The sequence below is a fragment of the Lagenorhynchus albirostris genome, chromosome 5 (assembly GCF_949774975.1).
Source record: "Lagenorhynchus albirostris chromosome 5, mLagAlb1.1, whole genome shotgun sequence".
NCBI classification, from domain to species: domain Eukaryota; kingdom Metazoa; phylum Chordata; class Mammalia; order Artiodactyla; family Delphinidae; genus Lagenorhynchus; species Lagenorhynchus albirostris.
Window position 1 is genome coordinate 79,846,474 of NC_083099.1, and position 17,873 is coordinate 79,864,346.

The window sequence follows — 17,873 nt, forward strand, 5'->3', positions numbered from 1 at the left end:
ATGGGTGGTGGAGGGAAAAAGGAAGACTCCTTTAAGGGTGATAGAAGGGCTAGGGGGAATGAGGGTGGGTACTTTTGAAGGAGGATTTAGATCTGCTTAGGTGTCGCTTAAGTTAGGAATTGCTGTAGTTTAGGGGAATATCCCTTAAGATAAGGTGTGGATGAAAAGAAAATATTACATTCTTAGGAAGATCAAGCTGACTATAGTCACCATTTTATGAACAATGAAAGATTAAATTGGATAAGTGGACATTTGGTAATTCACACTTCTATAGTATAGTACTATTTTATCAGTAAATGAGATTAGAGGGAGAAATTTCATTTCATAGTTAAATGCTGATATCAATACACATATGATATTCCTTATGTGTATTAGAGCTCAGGAAATCTCCATAAGCCTTTTAATTAGTGCAGCTGAAATGTATTGAATGCTGGCTCTGCTGTGGCTAAGGAAAGGATGTTTTTGTTTCTTATGAATTATGTACTGCACATGAGCACTTCAGTAGACTTAAGTTCTTTTCTTAATTAACTTGATTAATTAGCATAGTTAACTAGTCAACAAATCCATGGCATTGTCTCACTTTTAGTCCTGTATTTAAGGCTTACAAACTGCAAATAATTTTATATATTAGGGTTGCTCTTCAGGAATGTTCATGGTGTATCAGTTTTTAGCATTGGATGCTTGTGTATTTTGGGTATGACCAGAGAACAGTGTCGTCTGTATTGTACATTTATCACAATGAAAACTTGGGAGGAGTAGCTGTTTGAAACAGGCACAGTACTTGTTCTGCATTCTACTTAGATTAATTATCATTGCTCATAGGCATTCTTACATTGCTCTGGTTGGCTGTTTAATACAGTGGAATTGTTGAAAGCTGATGCTATGAGAATCAACCATAGGCCTTGATGTGGTATATATGACCATTTATAAATGATAATTTTAAGGGGCTTATGATTCAGTCATAACAGCTCCAGGTTGAAATTTGATTTTGATGGCAAAAGTCTATTCTAGGACATGTAAAGGAGAAAATTACCTCTGTCCTTTCTGAGTTATCCAAATACAAATTTATTTTGAATAATTCTTCTGTTAAGGACTCATTTGCATTTGTTCAGTACCACAGATAATTTATTTTGGAAAAAAATGAATTTTTTCTCTCAGTTTCTTCTATAGACTAGTATTTGTGATGAGAGTTTGTTTCAATTTAAGAAAATGAGTTGCTGCACAGGTGAGGTAGTATTTGAATCACTTAAAAGTTCATGTCAGTGTTTTGATTCTTTTCAGTTTTTCCTTTCTCTTTTGTTTTCTTTCCTTTTGTTTATTTATTTTTTGCTTTGTTCTGTTTTGTTTTATTTATTTATTTTTGGTTTTAGTTTTTACAGGGGGTGTTTTGGGCTCTTCATGGCCTTGCTGACATTCTTGGCTGGCCATATTTAGTCTGCGCACTAATTATTAGTTGGCCCAGTTGAGTCTTACTTTGTGCTCTCAGTTTTTTGAGTCTGGTTTTCTATTTTTGTCCACCTGGTTGTGTTTTAAGTTCATGAGAGATTTTTATCCTGATGGGCCGGATTTTAATCCGTGTACTAAATTTTAGTCTGCAGACTAAAAATAATCCGCGGATTATTTATTTTTGCAAAATATTTAATTCCCCCACTGGAAACTATCCTAAAAGAATGTTAAATTCTCTTAGAATAGCCAAGGGAATTCACAGCTACTGGTGAGGTCTGCCATTTTTTGTTCTCAATACCTAGACATAATAGACCCTACTACCTCCCTTTTGCATAATTGGCTCCGTTGTGCCTAGGTGTTGGTGTACATTACTATGCATGTCACCTATAACTGTGACTGTCCCTTAGTTGTATTGTTCATTGTATATATTTTTGTTTAGCTTTTGGTGGGTGAATTGGGCATATTTGCAGATGGAACTGTGTTGAATTTGTAGTGCTCAAAGATATAGAATTTTTTTCAGTGAGTTTTTCCAAAAAGAAAGAATGTTCATTATTTTTCCTAAGTAATGGGTGCAAGGGTATTAGGGGGCAAAGCCCACAACAGAAAAAGTAAGTTTATACCCGCACTCCTGAGGTGATATGTCAATTTCCTGAAGAGTCCTCTAAGATAATGAGAATGTCAGTAAACATCTCTTAGCAGGGAAGTCAATCCAAAATGGAGAATAATCCGCGGTGGCCTGATCCTTCTTAGCTCACACAAATTGAAAATATCTGGCTTGAAATCTATAGTAATATAAATTAAATATATTTATTACTTTTCTCTCATCACTAATAATTTAGCAAAAAATGTTTATACTGTGTACTGAAATTCATTAATAGAGAAAATTAGCAAATTGGGAACTTGTATCTTTAAAAGCAGTCTGATATGCCCCCTCCCAAGCCATGTCAATGGACAATGAATCCAGGTCGTAGAAGACCAAACACTTTACGTTGGGAACTTTACTTCTAGATTTCATTTTGATTTTAACTTTTTTTGGTTTTGTATTTTTTTAATAAACGCACTGGCATCGGAACATAATTAACTAAAATTAAAATGTTTCTTTACTGTGCCTCACCATTGCGCAATCAAATTTTTTTTGCATACACTGTGGTGAAATAATTTTTAAAACTTGGACTTGCTACTGTGGAGACTGATGTTTAAAGTTTATAACTGTATAAACATTTTCTATGTCCCCCCCCACACCATGGATTTCTTATAACATTGGATATATTTTTCCTTGCTGGACTATTCTCTTTTGGATTGACTTCCCCTGTTTGGATTATTTCACTGCATTCTCATCTTTAGGATTCGTCAGGAACAGGACATTTCACCTCAGGAGTTCGGGTATGTACTTAATTTTTTTTTCCCAAAATTTCAGGGCAGGTCTATAAAACTAGGGGGAAAACTTTTTTTGAAAGGCTAAATAGTTATTCATTCTTGAAATGTAATAGTAAAAACAATGTAGGTAGCTGTGATTTCTGTTTTTACTCACTGTATGGTATAGGTTTTGCTTATAGTATATTTAGATTGTCAGTTTCCTGAGTGATTTATTGACATCTAAGCTGAAGTTTAGGAGTTGAGGGGTTTAAAAATTATTATTTTTACAAGAATAAATATTGACAAAGATCCACAGAACCAAAGATTCCGAGTGTTAGGCAATTTAAATGAGTAAGGAATGAAAAGCAGCAGAAACTAAAAGCCAAGGACTTCCATGGCAGTCCAGGGGTCAAGACTCTATTTCCACTGAAGTGGGGACGGGTTCGATCCCTGGTTGGGGAAGTTCTGCATGCCGCGCATTGCGGCCAAAAAAAAAAAGAAGCCAAATCTCAATAGTTACTGATTTCCTTTTCTTTAGACACAGACATAATTCAGAAGAGCTACTTCTAGTTTGGCCTGTAATTTTTGAAAGTTGCATGCTACCACACCCAGTCTTATGGTCAGAAATCTGGACTTTGGGTACACTGGGTTTTGACCCCGCATAATTTTCTGCTTAACCTTTATCCATAGATTACTGAACCAAGACTTTTCTCATCAAGAATCTCTCAAGGGGTTTAAATTAATAATGGATACATTTTTAAAAGGCGGGTTAAGTCTTAATTTTAGGCTCTTGGAATGAATTCTTTTCTTTATTGTTTTTAACTCTTTGATACTGTGAGTTAGGATTCCCTGGCAAGAATAAGCTAATATTTGTCTTAGTACCAACATGGATGGTCACTTGTAGCCAGTAAGAAACCAGAAAGATGTGGATGACTTTTTTTTTTAATAATCAGAAATAAGCTTACAATACTGATTTATTAATAGCAATAACACAAATTTTTTTTTCATTTAAACTACACTCACTGTATAGCTTCCCTGCATTTGAATGTTAGAAGATATTTATTTCTGCTTTTGGTGGTGGTACTTTTAATTCTACTTATGTGTTACCATATTGGTGCAGAGACATTTTTATTAGACTAGCTAGCAAAATAAATCCATATGCTGTCAAATGCAAATTGCCCTCAGAGCAATGTCAGTAGTGCTTAATATTTTTACGAAAAATTTTCTAAATATTTCCACTGATTATTTTCTTTCACACTTTGATTATGGTTCTGGCTGGGGAGCAAGAAAGGGGAAAATGACTAAGAACAGTGTAAGATCTAAACATTTCAAATAATACAGTAACTCCTTGACTGAGGCAAGTCAGATTACTCAAAAGAATAAAGATAAAGCAGTTTTTGACCTTAGAGAGAGGGTTTTCTAACAAGCCAAATAAATTAACTAAGGCCTTTAATATTCGGAAGTAAATTTCTAATATCCTACCCAAGCCAATCTCTCAATTTCCATGGAAAATATCTTTATTAATAATAAACTTTGTGTAAAAACAAAAGGAATAAAAAAAGATTTTCAGAGTAGAGTACTCTTATAATAGTCTCTTATAACCTAAGGAGTCTGTAGTAGTAACCAGTTCTGCTTTCAGCCTAGGTGAATAGACAAATGTTACATGAGCCTTTCTCGTTAGGAAAACTTAAGCCTCCCAGGCTCCTCTGTGCCTTGTCACAATCTACATGTTCTTTCCTCACTTTTAGGTCTATTTCCCTCCATTTTTACACATCTCTTTCTCTTTATGTGTCTGTCCACCTCCACCACTGCCACTACTACACCTTCTATTTGATTCTGTGTTCTTCCTGTCAAGGGGTATATGTTTCATTTTTCTTTAATTTCAAAGGCTTTCTGTTCGTTTATTTGTTTTTCACCTTCTGCTTTTATTCTTTAACTGTCCATAATTTAGAACACAGTATATTTTTCATAGTTTCATGTATTTATTAGGAGTTTTAAGACATAGATGAGTAGAAAGCTTTCTATTCCTTTAAGCAAATTTATTTATTTGCATTTTGCTTCAGTATAGCTTTCAGTTTACTTTTTCTGTGAATTAATAGCTCTTAATGAAAAATACATTTCTCTATTCCTGATTAAAACCCTAGAATATTTATTCAAATTAGGGTAAACTGGCCGTGTTCACGACAGCCGCTACCTGAGAAAACAGTTTTGGACATTTTGCGAAGTTCTGGATATTCAAGAATTTCTTCAAATAATAATAGTCTCTGCTTATTGAAGAATTAATACCAAATCATTAATATTTATAGACTAAGAGTAAAACAGCTTTTCTTTTTTAAAAGATATTAATTGCCAAAATTTGAACAGCACTGTCCATTATCCATAATCGTTCTGCTAAAAAAATCACACAAAAGAGGCGACGTTTTATCTATTGCCACAGCAGTCAAAACTTTAAAATTAATTTTGTATTCTCCTAGTTGCGCTTGCCTCCAGAACTCAGGCTTTCTTTTGTGCCTGTCACATTTTGTGTGCATGTTTGATTGTACTGCTTTATGATCAGCATATATAGATTTTTTTCCATTTCCCCTAGTTTTTTCTCTGAGCTTTTCTCATATAGTCTTTAATTAGCGGTTCACATCACTGTGGTAAATCATGTGCAGTTAACTCCTTTCATTCTAGAAGGTTCCTTTCACAAATGCAACCATGTTTTTGTACATGGTGGGAATTAACTCAGTACTCAGAGGATAATTTGCTAAGATTCTTACAAGGAAACATTAATTGTACCTTCTCTTTTTTTATACCGTAGGTCTTCCGACCTCGAACTCCACCAGAGGCGATTGCACTATGTAGCCGTCTGCTGGAGTATACCCCAACTGCCCGATTGACACCACTGGAAGCTTGTGCACATTCATTTTTTGATGAATTACGGGACCCAAATGTCAAACTACCAAATGGGCGAGACACACCTGCACTCTTCAACTTCACCACTCAAGGTAACTTCTAACACTTAATTCTTTTACCATTTCTGGGAAAATTACACATGTGTGTGAAGTGACACTCTGTTAATTAAATCTGTGTAGGATAAAAGTAAGCATATTAAGTACTTATGCAGGTAGGAAGCATCCTATCTAACCACTTATTAGGCTACCACTTGTATGGTTTTGAACAAAATAATGGCAGGCAAAAAGTTTCAAATAGGCATAGCTTCTCTAATTTTTAGCAGATTATGATAAATCTTGGCACTGGAGAAGTTATATAGAGATTTCACTGAGTGAGGTTTATCACTAGTAAGACTAATGTATAATTTAACCTTCAGCTTTGTATATAAAAGTTAGAATATTAAAATTTCTTGCTTCCCAAGGATTTATATCAAGTTTTTTTAACCTGGGAATAAATTGGTGGCTGTATTTTTGTAATTTTAGACATTATACAGATGGGGAAAACTAGAGTCCTATAAACCCCTTCTTGGAACTTAATATAACTTTATATATAACGGATGTAGAAGAGAAATTCTCATCCCTTCTGGGCTTGGCATCATTGCTGCTGAGAAAACACTGATTGGAAAACTAAGTTTGTGCATTGGTGGTTTCTAAAAAGCCCAGGGATAGTCGTTTCTTCACCATTTCTATGTTCGTTTTTCATTCATTCATCAACCACACTGCCTCTGATGATATGATTTTCTTCCTAAACTGAACATTAAATGTGTACAATTCCCTATAGATAAAACAAGGAATAAATAGATTGCTTGTTTTCATTGATTAGTCAAGCTAAAAATATAGAAGGGGGATGGAGAGCTTTCTGTGATCAGGAAATAGATATATTTCCTTTATTATAAAGCCAATTTTTCCCCCATATTTAAACTTTTCTAAAGTTGATTGTGGAAAAATGTGCTGCTTAAACTTTAGATTTGGAACATCTAAGTTGCTAGTAAAATAGACCTGGATGATTCAGTTGACTATAATCTTAAGCTGTCACTATTATGTAATGCTGGCAATGCTGATGTAGTCTACGTTCATCTAAGAAAAATGTTCAGGTATCCTGGGACTATTAATTTTGACTAGGGTTGATCAGAAATCACTTGGAATGTTGCTTTAAGTCCTGACTATGCCTCTCTAAGAAGAATGTTAATGAATGCCAGGTAGGGTATACAAAGGAGCAGAATTGGATATAGAGCCTGGAAAAGTGAAGACTTAAGGGACTCCTGAGAAAAATACCTCAAATAAAGACCTCAGCCCCTGGCATAAATAGAGACTAAATAAAATTATTGATGAATCAATAAAGAAGTTTTCAGCTGGTAATAACGGAACAAGCTGTTTTCAGAATATTGATCTGTATATCGGGGAAAAGCTGGATGATGTCAAATATTGTAGATAAGATGATTCTGATTTGGAAGAAGGTTAGACTGGGAGACTCTTGGCCTCTTCCAGAACAGAAATTCATTGATTCCATGTCATACAAGTTTTAGACCTCTTGAGAAAATAAATTTTATTTTTAATTCTTACTGCTTTTGTTTTAATCGAGTAATACATGTAGATGGAAGAAAATGTTGAAAATGCAGAGGAGGTAGAGAAAATTAAAATCACAATCCCGAAGTACTTTTAGTCTTCAAAATAATCACTTTTAGCATTTTATGGTGTAGCTCTTTTCAGTCTTTTTTCTAATGCTAAAACTGTTAATCCTTGAATATAAAGTGATCCTCTATTTTCCCATTTAGAAGATCCCAAAAGGGTTCTTTTTGTTAACTTGAATATGTTGAAAATTATATATTATGTAAAGTTAATATTAGGTTAGGAATTTTTTTTTACATCTCAAATTTCATAAAACAATTTTTTTCAAACTGTATATGCATCTTCTACATCTGTGTCTTTGTTATCAGTAGAGCTACTTTTTGAACCATCTATATAGTTTTTTAGGTTACATCACCTAAAGTTTTTAATATGAAGCACTTTTTGAATCTGTCTGAGACCGCCATTGGAAATTCTACATGTATCCATTTACATAGCATGATACATTTTTTTCCTTTTTGTACTGTAGGTATATGTTTATTGTCTGCATAATATAATTATTTAGTGGATTGCTTTTTAAAGTGGTATCTAAAAGGCTTTTGTATACAGTGACATCCAGTGGAACTGTGGAGTCTTGACATCAGAAACTACTAAGTCAGTGCTAAATTTCTTTACCTCTTTTTTTACCATTTCTGTCAGGTAACTTTAAAGTTTCCCAAATTTTGAAGGGAAACTTGATTGAGTTTTTTCCCATGCTAAGTATCTTCTCCAGCAAGTACTTTGTTTCTCAGAATACACAAATCAAGACAGCCCCTTGTCAAGTGAACAACTTGGTAGAAACTCAAATGCATACAAGGTGATATTTATGATGGATACATTTTGGAGAATAATTCTCCTTAAATTGAGACATATTTTGATACATACTCTTAAATGTGTGTGTGCACCTGTATGTGTTGATTGAAAATGAGATGCTGCTTAAACCTTTCTTTGATCAGATTTTAAAATCCAGGATTCAGTTTCACTGTTCCCATGCACTATTTTTGAAGTAATTACATTTAACTCTTTAGTCACTGGCTAATAATTTTCTATTATTACTAAAGAAAATAAAATTTAAAACAACTAAGTTTGTTATTTTATGAATTTCTAAGCTTTTTAAAAAACTGAGATAAAATTCACATAGCATGAGATGAACCATTTTAAAGTAAACAATCCAGTGGTGTTAATACATTCACAGTGTTGTGCAGCTATCACTTCTGTCAAATTCCAAAACATTTTCATTGCTCCTGAAGAAAACTCCATACGCATTAAGCACTCAGTCTCCATTAATCCCTCCTTCAGCCCTTGGTAGCCACCAATCTGCTTTCTGTCTCTATAGATTTCCCTATTCTGGGTATTTCATATGATGGAATCACATAATGTGGGATTCTTTCACTTAGCATGTTTCCAGAGCTCATCCATGTTGTAGCATGTATCAGTATTTCATTCCTTTTTATGGCAGAATAATATTTCATTATATCACGTCTTAATCAGTTCAGGCAACTATAACAAAATACCATAGACTAGGTGGATTAAGCAGCAAACATTATTTTTTTTAAACATCTTTATTGGAGTATAATTGCCTTACAATGGTGTGTTAGTTTCTGCTTTATAAAAAAGTGAATCAGCTATACATATGCATATATCCCCATATCTCCTCCCTCTTGCGTCTTCCTCCCACCCTCCCTATCTCACCCCTCTAGGTGGTGACAGAGCACCGAGCTGATCTCCCTGTGCTATGCGGCTGCTTCCCACTAGCTATCTATTTTACATTTGGTAGTATATATAAGTCCATGCCACTCTCTCACTTTGTCACAGCTTACCCTTCCCCCTCCCCGTGTCCTCAAGTCCATTCTCTACGTCTGCATCTTTATTCCTGTCCTGCCCCTAGGTTCTTCAGAACCTTTTTTTTTTTTTTTTTTAGATTCCATATATATGTGTTAGCATACGGTGTTTGTTTTTCTCTTTCTGACTTACTTCACTCTGTATGACAGACTCTAGGTCCATCCACCTCACTACAAATAACTCAATTTCGTTTCTTTTTATGGCTGAGTAATATTCCATTGTATATATGTGCCACATCTTCTTTATCCATTCATCTGTCGATGGACACTTAGGTTTAAGCAGCAAACATTTGTCTCTCACGGTTCTGGAGGTTGGGAACATCAAGATCAAGATGCCAGCAAATTCAGTGTTTGGCAGGGGCCCACCTCCTGGTTTGCAGATGGCTACTTTTTGCTCATATGGTGAAGAGAGATCACCTCTCTTGTGTCGCTTCTTATAAGACCACTAATCCCATTCATGAGGGTTCTACCCTCATGACCAAATTTCCTCCCAAAGGCTCCACTTCCAGATACCATCACATTGTGGATTAGGGCTTCAGCATATGAAGTTTAAGGGGACACAAACCTTCAGTCCATAGCATAGGGATATACCACATTTTGTTTATCCATTCATGTACTGATGGACATTTGGTTTGTTTCTACCTTCTGGCTATTGTGAATAGTGCTGCTCTGACCATTGTGTACAAGTATGAATTTGTTTGAATACTTGTTTTCAGTTTTTTTGAGTCATATGGTAATTCTATGTTTAATTTCTTAAGGAACTACCAAACCATTTTGCACAATGGCTTGCACATTTTACATTCCTACCAGGAATGTTACAAGCGTCCCCATTTCTTCACATCCTCACAAATACTTGTCTTCCTTTTTTTTTTTAATAGCTGTCTCAGTGGGTGTGAAGTGGTATCTCATTTGATCCTAAGGCTTACTGCAGTATAATGATTTAGAACCTGGTAAATGCTATTTACCTGTTCTCTAGTAAATTGTGTTCATAAGACAGATTAACATGAAAATAAATTGGCTTAGATTTTAGAATATGGTCTCTAAAATATTGGAAGGACTTTTGTGAGTGGGCAGTTTTCATATTGTCAAATAATAGAATCAACTAAAGTAAAGAAAAGGCTCATTTTAGAGAGTAAATAATTTAACTCAGACTTTGTTCACACATACCTAATTGTTACAAGTTTTAAAAAAGGAATGAAGAATGTTTTATTTTGATATTTCAACTTTTTATATTTGCCCAGGATATCAAATATAAATATGACTCTGTGTATGTCTGAATGTGCATATGACTTTGAGGAGTTGAAGAATATGTGTGTACATGGATGTGGTATATGTAGACATGGCATGCAATCTCTGTGGCTGTCAGACTCTTTATGTGATTCTTTGGATATCAGTGAGAAGGATGTGCATGAATCTTTGTACCTCTTCAAATGGACCCTGTGAATATATCCTTGAAATGATTTTTCATAAAACTCAAATGTATTAAGTTGAACATGACATCATTTTGTAATATGGCCCTTCTTTATTAAAGTTTTTAAATGCTGCCCTGTCTTAGCAGCCATTCTGAAACTAGGCTATGATCACTTAGTAGTACTTTCTCCCTATCCTTCTAGATCACTATTATACTTGAACAGTGTTTCCATATAAGGACACAGCTGTCCAGGAAAGAGGTGCTACTTGATGTCAATAATTTTTGTTATTTCTGTTTGATCCTCCCTGTTCTGATTTTGGAGCAGTTTTTGCAAATAGTCATCTTATTTACTAAGGCAAAGATGTAACTGTTGTGCAGATGCAACTTTAAAGCACATACTAATTAATAGCAGTTAATGGATGATCAGAATAAAACTGGCTAATTCAAGAGAATGAAGAAGGAGAACTAACTTTCCAGTTGGTTGTATAGCTAGAGAGAGTGCAGAGATAGGAAACATGGGGGCAGAGGTAGGGGGGGATGGAGGGTGTCATTAGTGAGGTTCTGCTGTACCCTCCTACATCCTCACGGCAAATTTTCAGTGAAGTCTATACTATTTTCCCCAGATAAACTAAAGGTAATCCCTGATCTACATATAGTAGATGCTCAATGACTGTTTCAGTGATTGATACCTGCCACTTTAAATACACACAGTATTTATTAATTCATTCAACCTGTACTTATTGGGCATTTCTAATGTTCCCTCTAGTTGTTGGTACTGTTGTTTTAATTAGTAAAGTAAACCTACCATATGAACAGAACTATGAAGATTAGACACTTGAGTAGAATATAGTAAAGCTTATAGCTAACTACAATTTGATGTTTGTTACTGTGCCATGAGTAAATAGCCATAAATGTTAGTTAATATTACTTTCATATAATCAAAACAAGTGTTTCTGTGATCAGCTAGAGGGAGAAGAGAGGTGAACAGATATGGGACAGAAAACTTTGAGATCCTTCTGACCTTCTGGATCCATAACTATTACACCTCTCTTTTTTTCTGGCACTGGGGTTTCTGTGTTCTAGGATCCCCTGACTGACAGTATTACCTGCCTCCAGACATTGGAAACCAGGACAGACCTTTAGCATACCATACCCTTCTTTCCCTTTCCCTCAGTTATTGGATCTCAAAGGTTGGACATAACTTAATCAGACCTTAGGAATCAAATAGAATCAGGAAATCCCAACAGAGATCGATATTCTCTTTGTTTACCAATTCCTTACCTATTCTAAGGCTGGAATATACTGGAAATAGGTAGTTTTGTATGTTTAAAGATGAGTCTCCAGTTAATTCCACCACACACATCCCCAGTTCCAATTTTCTAACCTGATTTTATGAGATTTTACCAAGTAAAATTATTTTAGTAAACGTCCCTCTGAGGGCATCGGATAGGATGGGGCAGGTATAAGTAAAGATTATCAACTATTTACATTAGTGTGACTTAGTTTGAAGAGTCTAACTGCTCTACCACTTAGCTGGGTTATCTGAGGGAATGATAGTTTTGTGGGGGAACAAGGAGGAAGAGTGGCTTATTGGTTAGGCCAGAAGAAGGGGGGACTGCTTAAATGAGAGTTAAAACAGGATATTTGGAGCATTCAGAAAACAGCATGCAAACTCAGGCAGACTACGGATGTCTTGGGATACAGGGAAAAGAGTATCCGGACATGAGGAAAACAGTGATGAGACAGCAAAGGGGTTCCAGAAATCAAGTGGAAAAAAAGACAGTAAAAGGAAGAGTAAGAGAAAACCGAAGGGAATGGGGGAAGGATCAGAGAAAGATTTTTTTAATGCGTTTAGGACTGTGTTAAAGAAAAGGAAGTGATGAAAACAGGGTCTGAGGACAAGTTGGGGGTGGGCAACAAAAGTAAGTGTTACAGAAGGCCAGCTTACCAAAGGGTTATACTTCTTCATCTGAAAGCAGTAGACTACTTATTTATAAAATCTGTTGTAACTCATTATTTTTGATAATTAGGAGGCTCCATATCTTTATAGCAATGATTTTTAAACCAGTTTTTTTGTTATGAAATAGTGATATGCATAAATATGGTCAGCCCACCTGCTTACCTAGCTTTCTATATCCTGGGTATTTTCTTCTAGCCTGTCTTACCCTCAGCCACATCTAAAGTGGACATAGTATATCACAACATTGTTAATCGGCTATACTCCAATATAAAATAAAAAGTTAAAAAAAAAATAAAGTGGACATAGTATTTCAACCACCTTAATTAAGGTAATGAAGTATCTTGTAATATTCTAACCTTGACTAGGGTCTTTTTGGTTTTAGATTTATTATCATTTACAATAGCAAGAACAAATTTACATAAGATAGGAAATCTTGATTTATATGTAGGATATGAATCAAATCCTAAATAGGAACTCATAAACTGCTCTCACTTGCAGTGCCCGTCTTTTTTTTTTTTTTAACTAAACTATAAACCTTTCACGTGGCTATCCCTGTTTTTCTACTGTGTTCTTCTGGGTGAAAAATGGCTATAAAAGATCTTGATAAATGGACTTGAGGAAATATGGGTATAAATAAAAGGATTATTCTAGTAAATAAATGAGAGATGGAGCTGTTTATACTTATCAAAGGAATTGGTGTCCGAATTATTCTTTAATATTTATGAATAATTTATAAGAGTAAAATATCGAGGTAAGCTGTACTCTTCTAGGTATTGAAAGCTAAACCAAGGAAATACACTGCAAGGGAGAGCTTAGGAAATTTGTGAGTGCCAGTAAGAGGGGGCAGGTTAGTTTTAGTTCAGGCAACTAGAGTACTACTGACATACAGTATTGACTGTATTCAGAATTTTAGCATCTAAATTATCAATTATTTATGAGGATTATTTTCCCTTTCCCTGAGATTTGAGTGTCTCTGCTGCCTCAACTGTACTATTGGAGAGAATGTGGAATGTTATAGGAACAAACAATGAAGAACTAATGTCTGGACTTAAAGTTCTGTGTGTAGTTTGGACAGATACACTTCCAAGAAGACCAGAATACTGGTGGTATGTGATGTATAACCAAGGCAATAAAGATATGCAGTATTGCATATGGAGTAAGTCAGACCTAAAGTCTCCTTCCCAGTCTCTCTCTAACTAGGTGCAGATCTTGGCCAAGACACTATCTCTGAGTTTACTAATTTAAAAAGATGAGGTAGTTGGATTAAAGGATATTCAAAGACACATACAGCTGAGTAATATTCCGTTGTATATATGTGCCACATCTTCTTTATCCATTCATCCGATGATGGACACTTAGGTTGCTTCCATCTCCTGGCTGTTGTAAATAGAGCTGCAATGAACATTTTGGTACATGATTCTTTTTGAATTATGGTTTTCTCAGGGTATATGCCCAGTAGTGGGATTGCTAGGTCATATGGTAGTTCTATATATACAATGGAATATTACTCAGCCATAAAAAGAAACGAAATTGAGTTATTTGTAGTGAGGTGGATGGACCTAGAGTCTGTCATATGGAGTGAAGTAAGTCAGAAAGAGAAAGACAAATACCGTATGCTAACACATACATATAGAATCTAAGAAAAAAAAAAAAGGTCATGAAGAACCTAGGGGTAAGACGGGAATAAAGACACAGACCTACTAGAGAATGGACTTGAGGATATGGGGAGGGGGAAGGGTAAGCTGTGACAAAGTGAGAGAGTGGCATGGACATATATACACTACCAAACGTAAAATAGATAGCTAGTGGGAAGCAGCCGCATAGCACAGGGAGGATCAGCTTGGTGGTTTGTAACCACCTAGAGTGGTGGGATAGGGAGGGAGGGAGACGCAAGAGGGAAGAGATATGGGAACATATGTATATGTATAACTGATTCACTTTGTCATAAAGCAGAAACTAACACACCGTTGTAAAGCAATTATACTCCAATAAAGATGTTAAAAAAAAAGATTCTTTTCAAAACTCTGTCAGAAAGAATAAAATAAGAAAGAACGTGTGTTTAAAAAAAAAAGACACATACAGCTCCAAAATTCTGATTATAAAAAATGAGTTGACTCCAGAAAGACAAAGAAAAAATGAGAAATAAAGCTAAAAACATAGAGCATGAAAGGGTAAGATATGTAAAATCATGGTATAAATGGAAACAAAAAAACTGGTTCCTGCAGAATTCAACATAAATGCTACACTTATTACATTTCATCAAGAATGGAGTTCTAAGATTTTCAGGTTACTAAAGCTTATTCTTTTTAATCATCAGGACTTTAAAAATACTAACATTTTGCTAGATAACTTGTAAATGTATCATTACTATAAATGTAGTACACAAAATGCATTATGTAGTACACAATGCATTACCATAAATGTAGTACACACCTTTTTGGGTGACTAGTATAAATTGTGATGCTCCCTCTTGGGCAGTTCCAAGGCAAAGTAGTCATGGGTTTCTACAGGTATCATGTAGTCTGCGCATGAAACATTGCTAATATTACCAAGCAGCAGGAGCAAGCCTTGTAATTTGTTTACTATTTGTCTGATCTTCTGATTAGTTTAGTATTTGTTTACTTTTCTGAATGAGTATGGAGTATGTAGTCAACGTTAGGAACTTGGTCAGAGATTTCCTGACCTGGGCACTTTGAAATTGTTAAGAGAGAAACAGTTGTAATGGGGTTACTTGTTCATCTAAAAAAAATATATCCAAACAAGCAACAATTCAGTGTGTAAGATCAAGGTTCACCATCCTAACATTTGAATTACTCCTCAAAGAAAAAGCACCATGCCATTGTTAAGTCATTTTCTGTGAATAGGAAAAAAAATAGCAGTTTTAACTATATAGACAACCACTGGCAATTTTCATTTATTCTTAAGAGACCTGATACACACATGAAAACCTCAGACTACTTATAGAAGGTAAAGAAAGTTTGCCTCTTGTAGTGACTCCTTTCTGGGGGTCTGCATGTTGAGCCCTTTCAAAGGTAACAAAGAAGATTTCCTTCTAACTTATGATTGTAAGAGGTCTAGTTAATAAAGGGTTGATTTCTTCCTTCTGGTTTGTACATTGATTACTATTCTCAAACTTATCCTCAGCTTTCACACAACACAGTTTTAACAAACGTATATACCTCTTCCCACCCCTCCTCCTATCCCCCACCCCTGCAAATTAAAAAAAAACAAAAACCCGCCCTTTCTTATTAATAAATTTGGAAATCTTATATTTGGAAGAAGAGAAACTTTAAGGGAAACTTCAGGTTTCTCCAAAACAACTAGATTTAGGTTCTGTTCTTGTTTTTAACATTTAAAAAGATTGCTTAACTTACAGTGGTCTTTTCATGGGAATTTTTCTTCTATAGTTTTTAGTGTCAACAGTGCAGCAAAATTTATTTAAATGAGTTTGGTTAACCTTTTGGTTGGTTGATACCTTTCTTGGTTGACTTATTGATAGCTATTTTTAAATTCATTTGCTTTTGTTCGAATTGTGCATTATGTTTTGATGGTGGACCACATAATGATTGATACACCATCAAAACATTCATAATGTTTCCTCATAAACTACTATGGGATTTTTCTTTTAATGAGTAGTTTTATGGCATCTTCAATTGGTTGAAGAAATCCTTGTCATGCATGAAGTTTTCTAAAACATTCTGGAACCTGTTGCCATTTTGTTTGAACCATGTCTCTGGAGTAATGCGGTCTCTTATTCTTCCCACCTCTTTTCCATAGCTAGACCCACTTTTATATTATGGGCTTCCTTGTTTCCTTAATAATCTCCCTGCTCTCAAGACTCACACATATATTTAGTGAATAAATATTAACTTTTCATTTTCAATCTCTTCTACACACCATCATATTCTCTGCCTTTAAGAATACATATACTGGGACTTGCCTGGTGGCACAGTGGTTAAGAATCCACCTGCCAATGCAGGGGGGACACAGGTTCGAGCCCTGGTCCAGGAAGATCCCACATGCTACGGAGCAGCCAAGCCCGTGTGCCACAACTACTGAGCCTGCGCTCTAGAGCCTGTATGCGACAACTGCTGAAGCCCAAGCGCCTAGAGCCCGTGCTCCGCAACAAGAGAAGCCACCGCAATGAGAGGCCCACGCACTGCAACGAAGAGTTGCCCCGCTCACTGCAACTAAAGAAAGCCTGCGCGCAGCAATGAAGACCTAACGCAGCCAATCAATCAGCCCATAAAATTTAAAGAAAAAAAGAATACATATACTTTCCCTGATTCTAAAAATGTCTGTTGCTTTGCTCTTTCTGTCCTCCAAAATGCCATCCTTTTTTTTGCTTTCTTTCAGTGCATTTTGTATGCATACTCATTGCCTCCGTTTCCTTACTATTCAGTGCCATGGATAGACAGGGAGATTGGGAGTAGGTTGTAATTGTTGCATGCAAAAAAAAAAAAAAAATTGCAAGCGTTTTGGACTACTTGTGACAGCCCACAGAAGTGCCCATAGTCTCTCCTCACAAAAGGGACAGACTTGTAGTGTAGAAAACAGTGCTATAATACATGGAGGCTTCCTCATTCACACAAGCAAAAGCTGTGACAGTTAGCAAGCTCTCTGAAGTGGAGAAGAGCTAATGGATGGAAAGCAATGGACCTGAAGGAATACATATAATTAAGGAAGAGGAAAAGGACAATGGTGTGTAGAAGTTGGAGAGATAATAGAGCTATACGTGGCTGTCCAGTTTAGAATTTCTTAAGTTTTTGGGTGTGTGACTCAAAACTTTCACAAAAGTTCTCCCTGCCCCCAAAGGCTATCCACTGTTCACTCTAGGTTAAGAACTTAGTCTTTTAAGTTATTTCATGAACCTTACTTACCTCTCCCCTGTGTCTTTAGATGTGGCAAAGCCTCCAGTATCCCATAGCTTCCTTTTTTTTTTTGGTTATCGTCATCTTTCTTTGCTGTTCCCTTTCACTTTCATTAGTTACCCCTCTACCACCTAGTAAAAAAGAGGATTGTTGGGCTTCCCTGGTGGCACAGTGGTTGAGAGTCCGCCTGCCAATGCAGGGGACGCGGGTTCGTGCCCCGGTCCGGGAAGATCCCACGTGCCGCGGAGCGGCTGGGCCCGTGAGCCATGGCCACTGAGCCTGCGCGTCCGGAGCCTGTGCTCCGCAACGGGAGAGGCCACAACAGTGAGAGGCCCGCGAACCGCAAAAAAAAAAAAAAAAAAAAAGAGGATTGTTTTTCTCAAACCCTGCAACTGTGTGTGTGTGTGTGTGTACGCATACATACACCTTAACCAGAATAAAACACAA

General features: G+C 35.9%; 1 protein-coding gene across 6 annotated transcripts in view; it reads left to right on the forward strand.

Annotated features, from left to right (window-relative positions):
* Positions 1 to 17,873, forward strand: part of GSK3B (glycogen synthase kinase 3 beta) — a 201,218-nt gene that overhangs the window by 160,826 nt on the left and 22,519 nt on the right. For 4 of the 6 annotated variants that reach the window (XM_060150526.1, XM_060150525.1, XM_060150521.1 and 1 more), the window contains exons 9-10: positions 2,791 to 2,829; positions 5,606 to 5,792. In XM_060150526.1, coding sequence (XP_060006509.1) covers positions 2,791 to 2,829; positions 5,606 to 5,792 — 226 coding nt within the window. The remainder of the gene's footprint in view (positions 1 to 2,790; positions 2,830 to 5,605; positions 5,793 to 17,873) is intronic. The other 2 variants (XM_060150523.1, XM_060150524.1) reach the window with 1 other exon arrangement.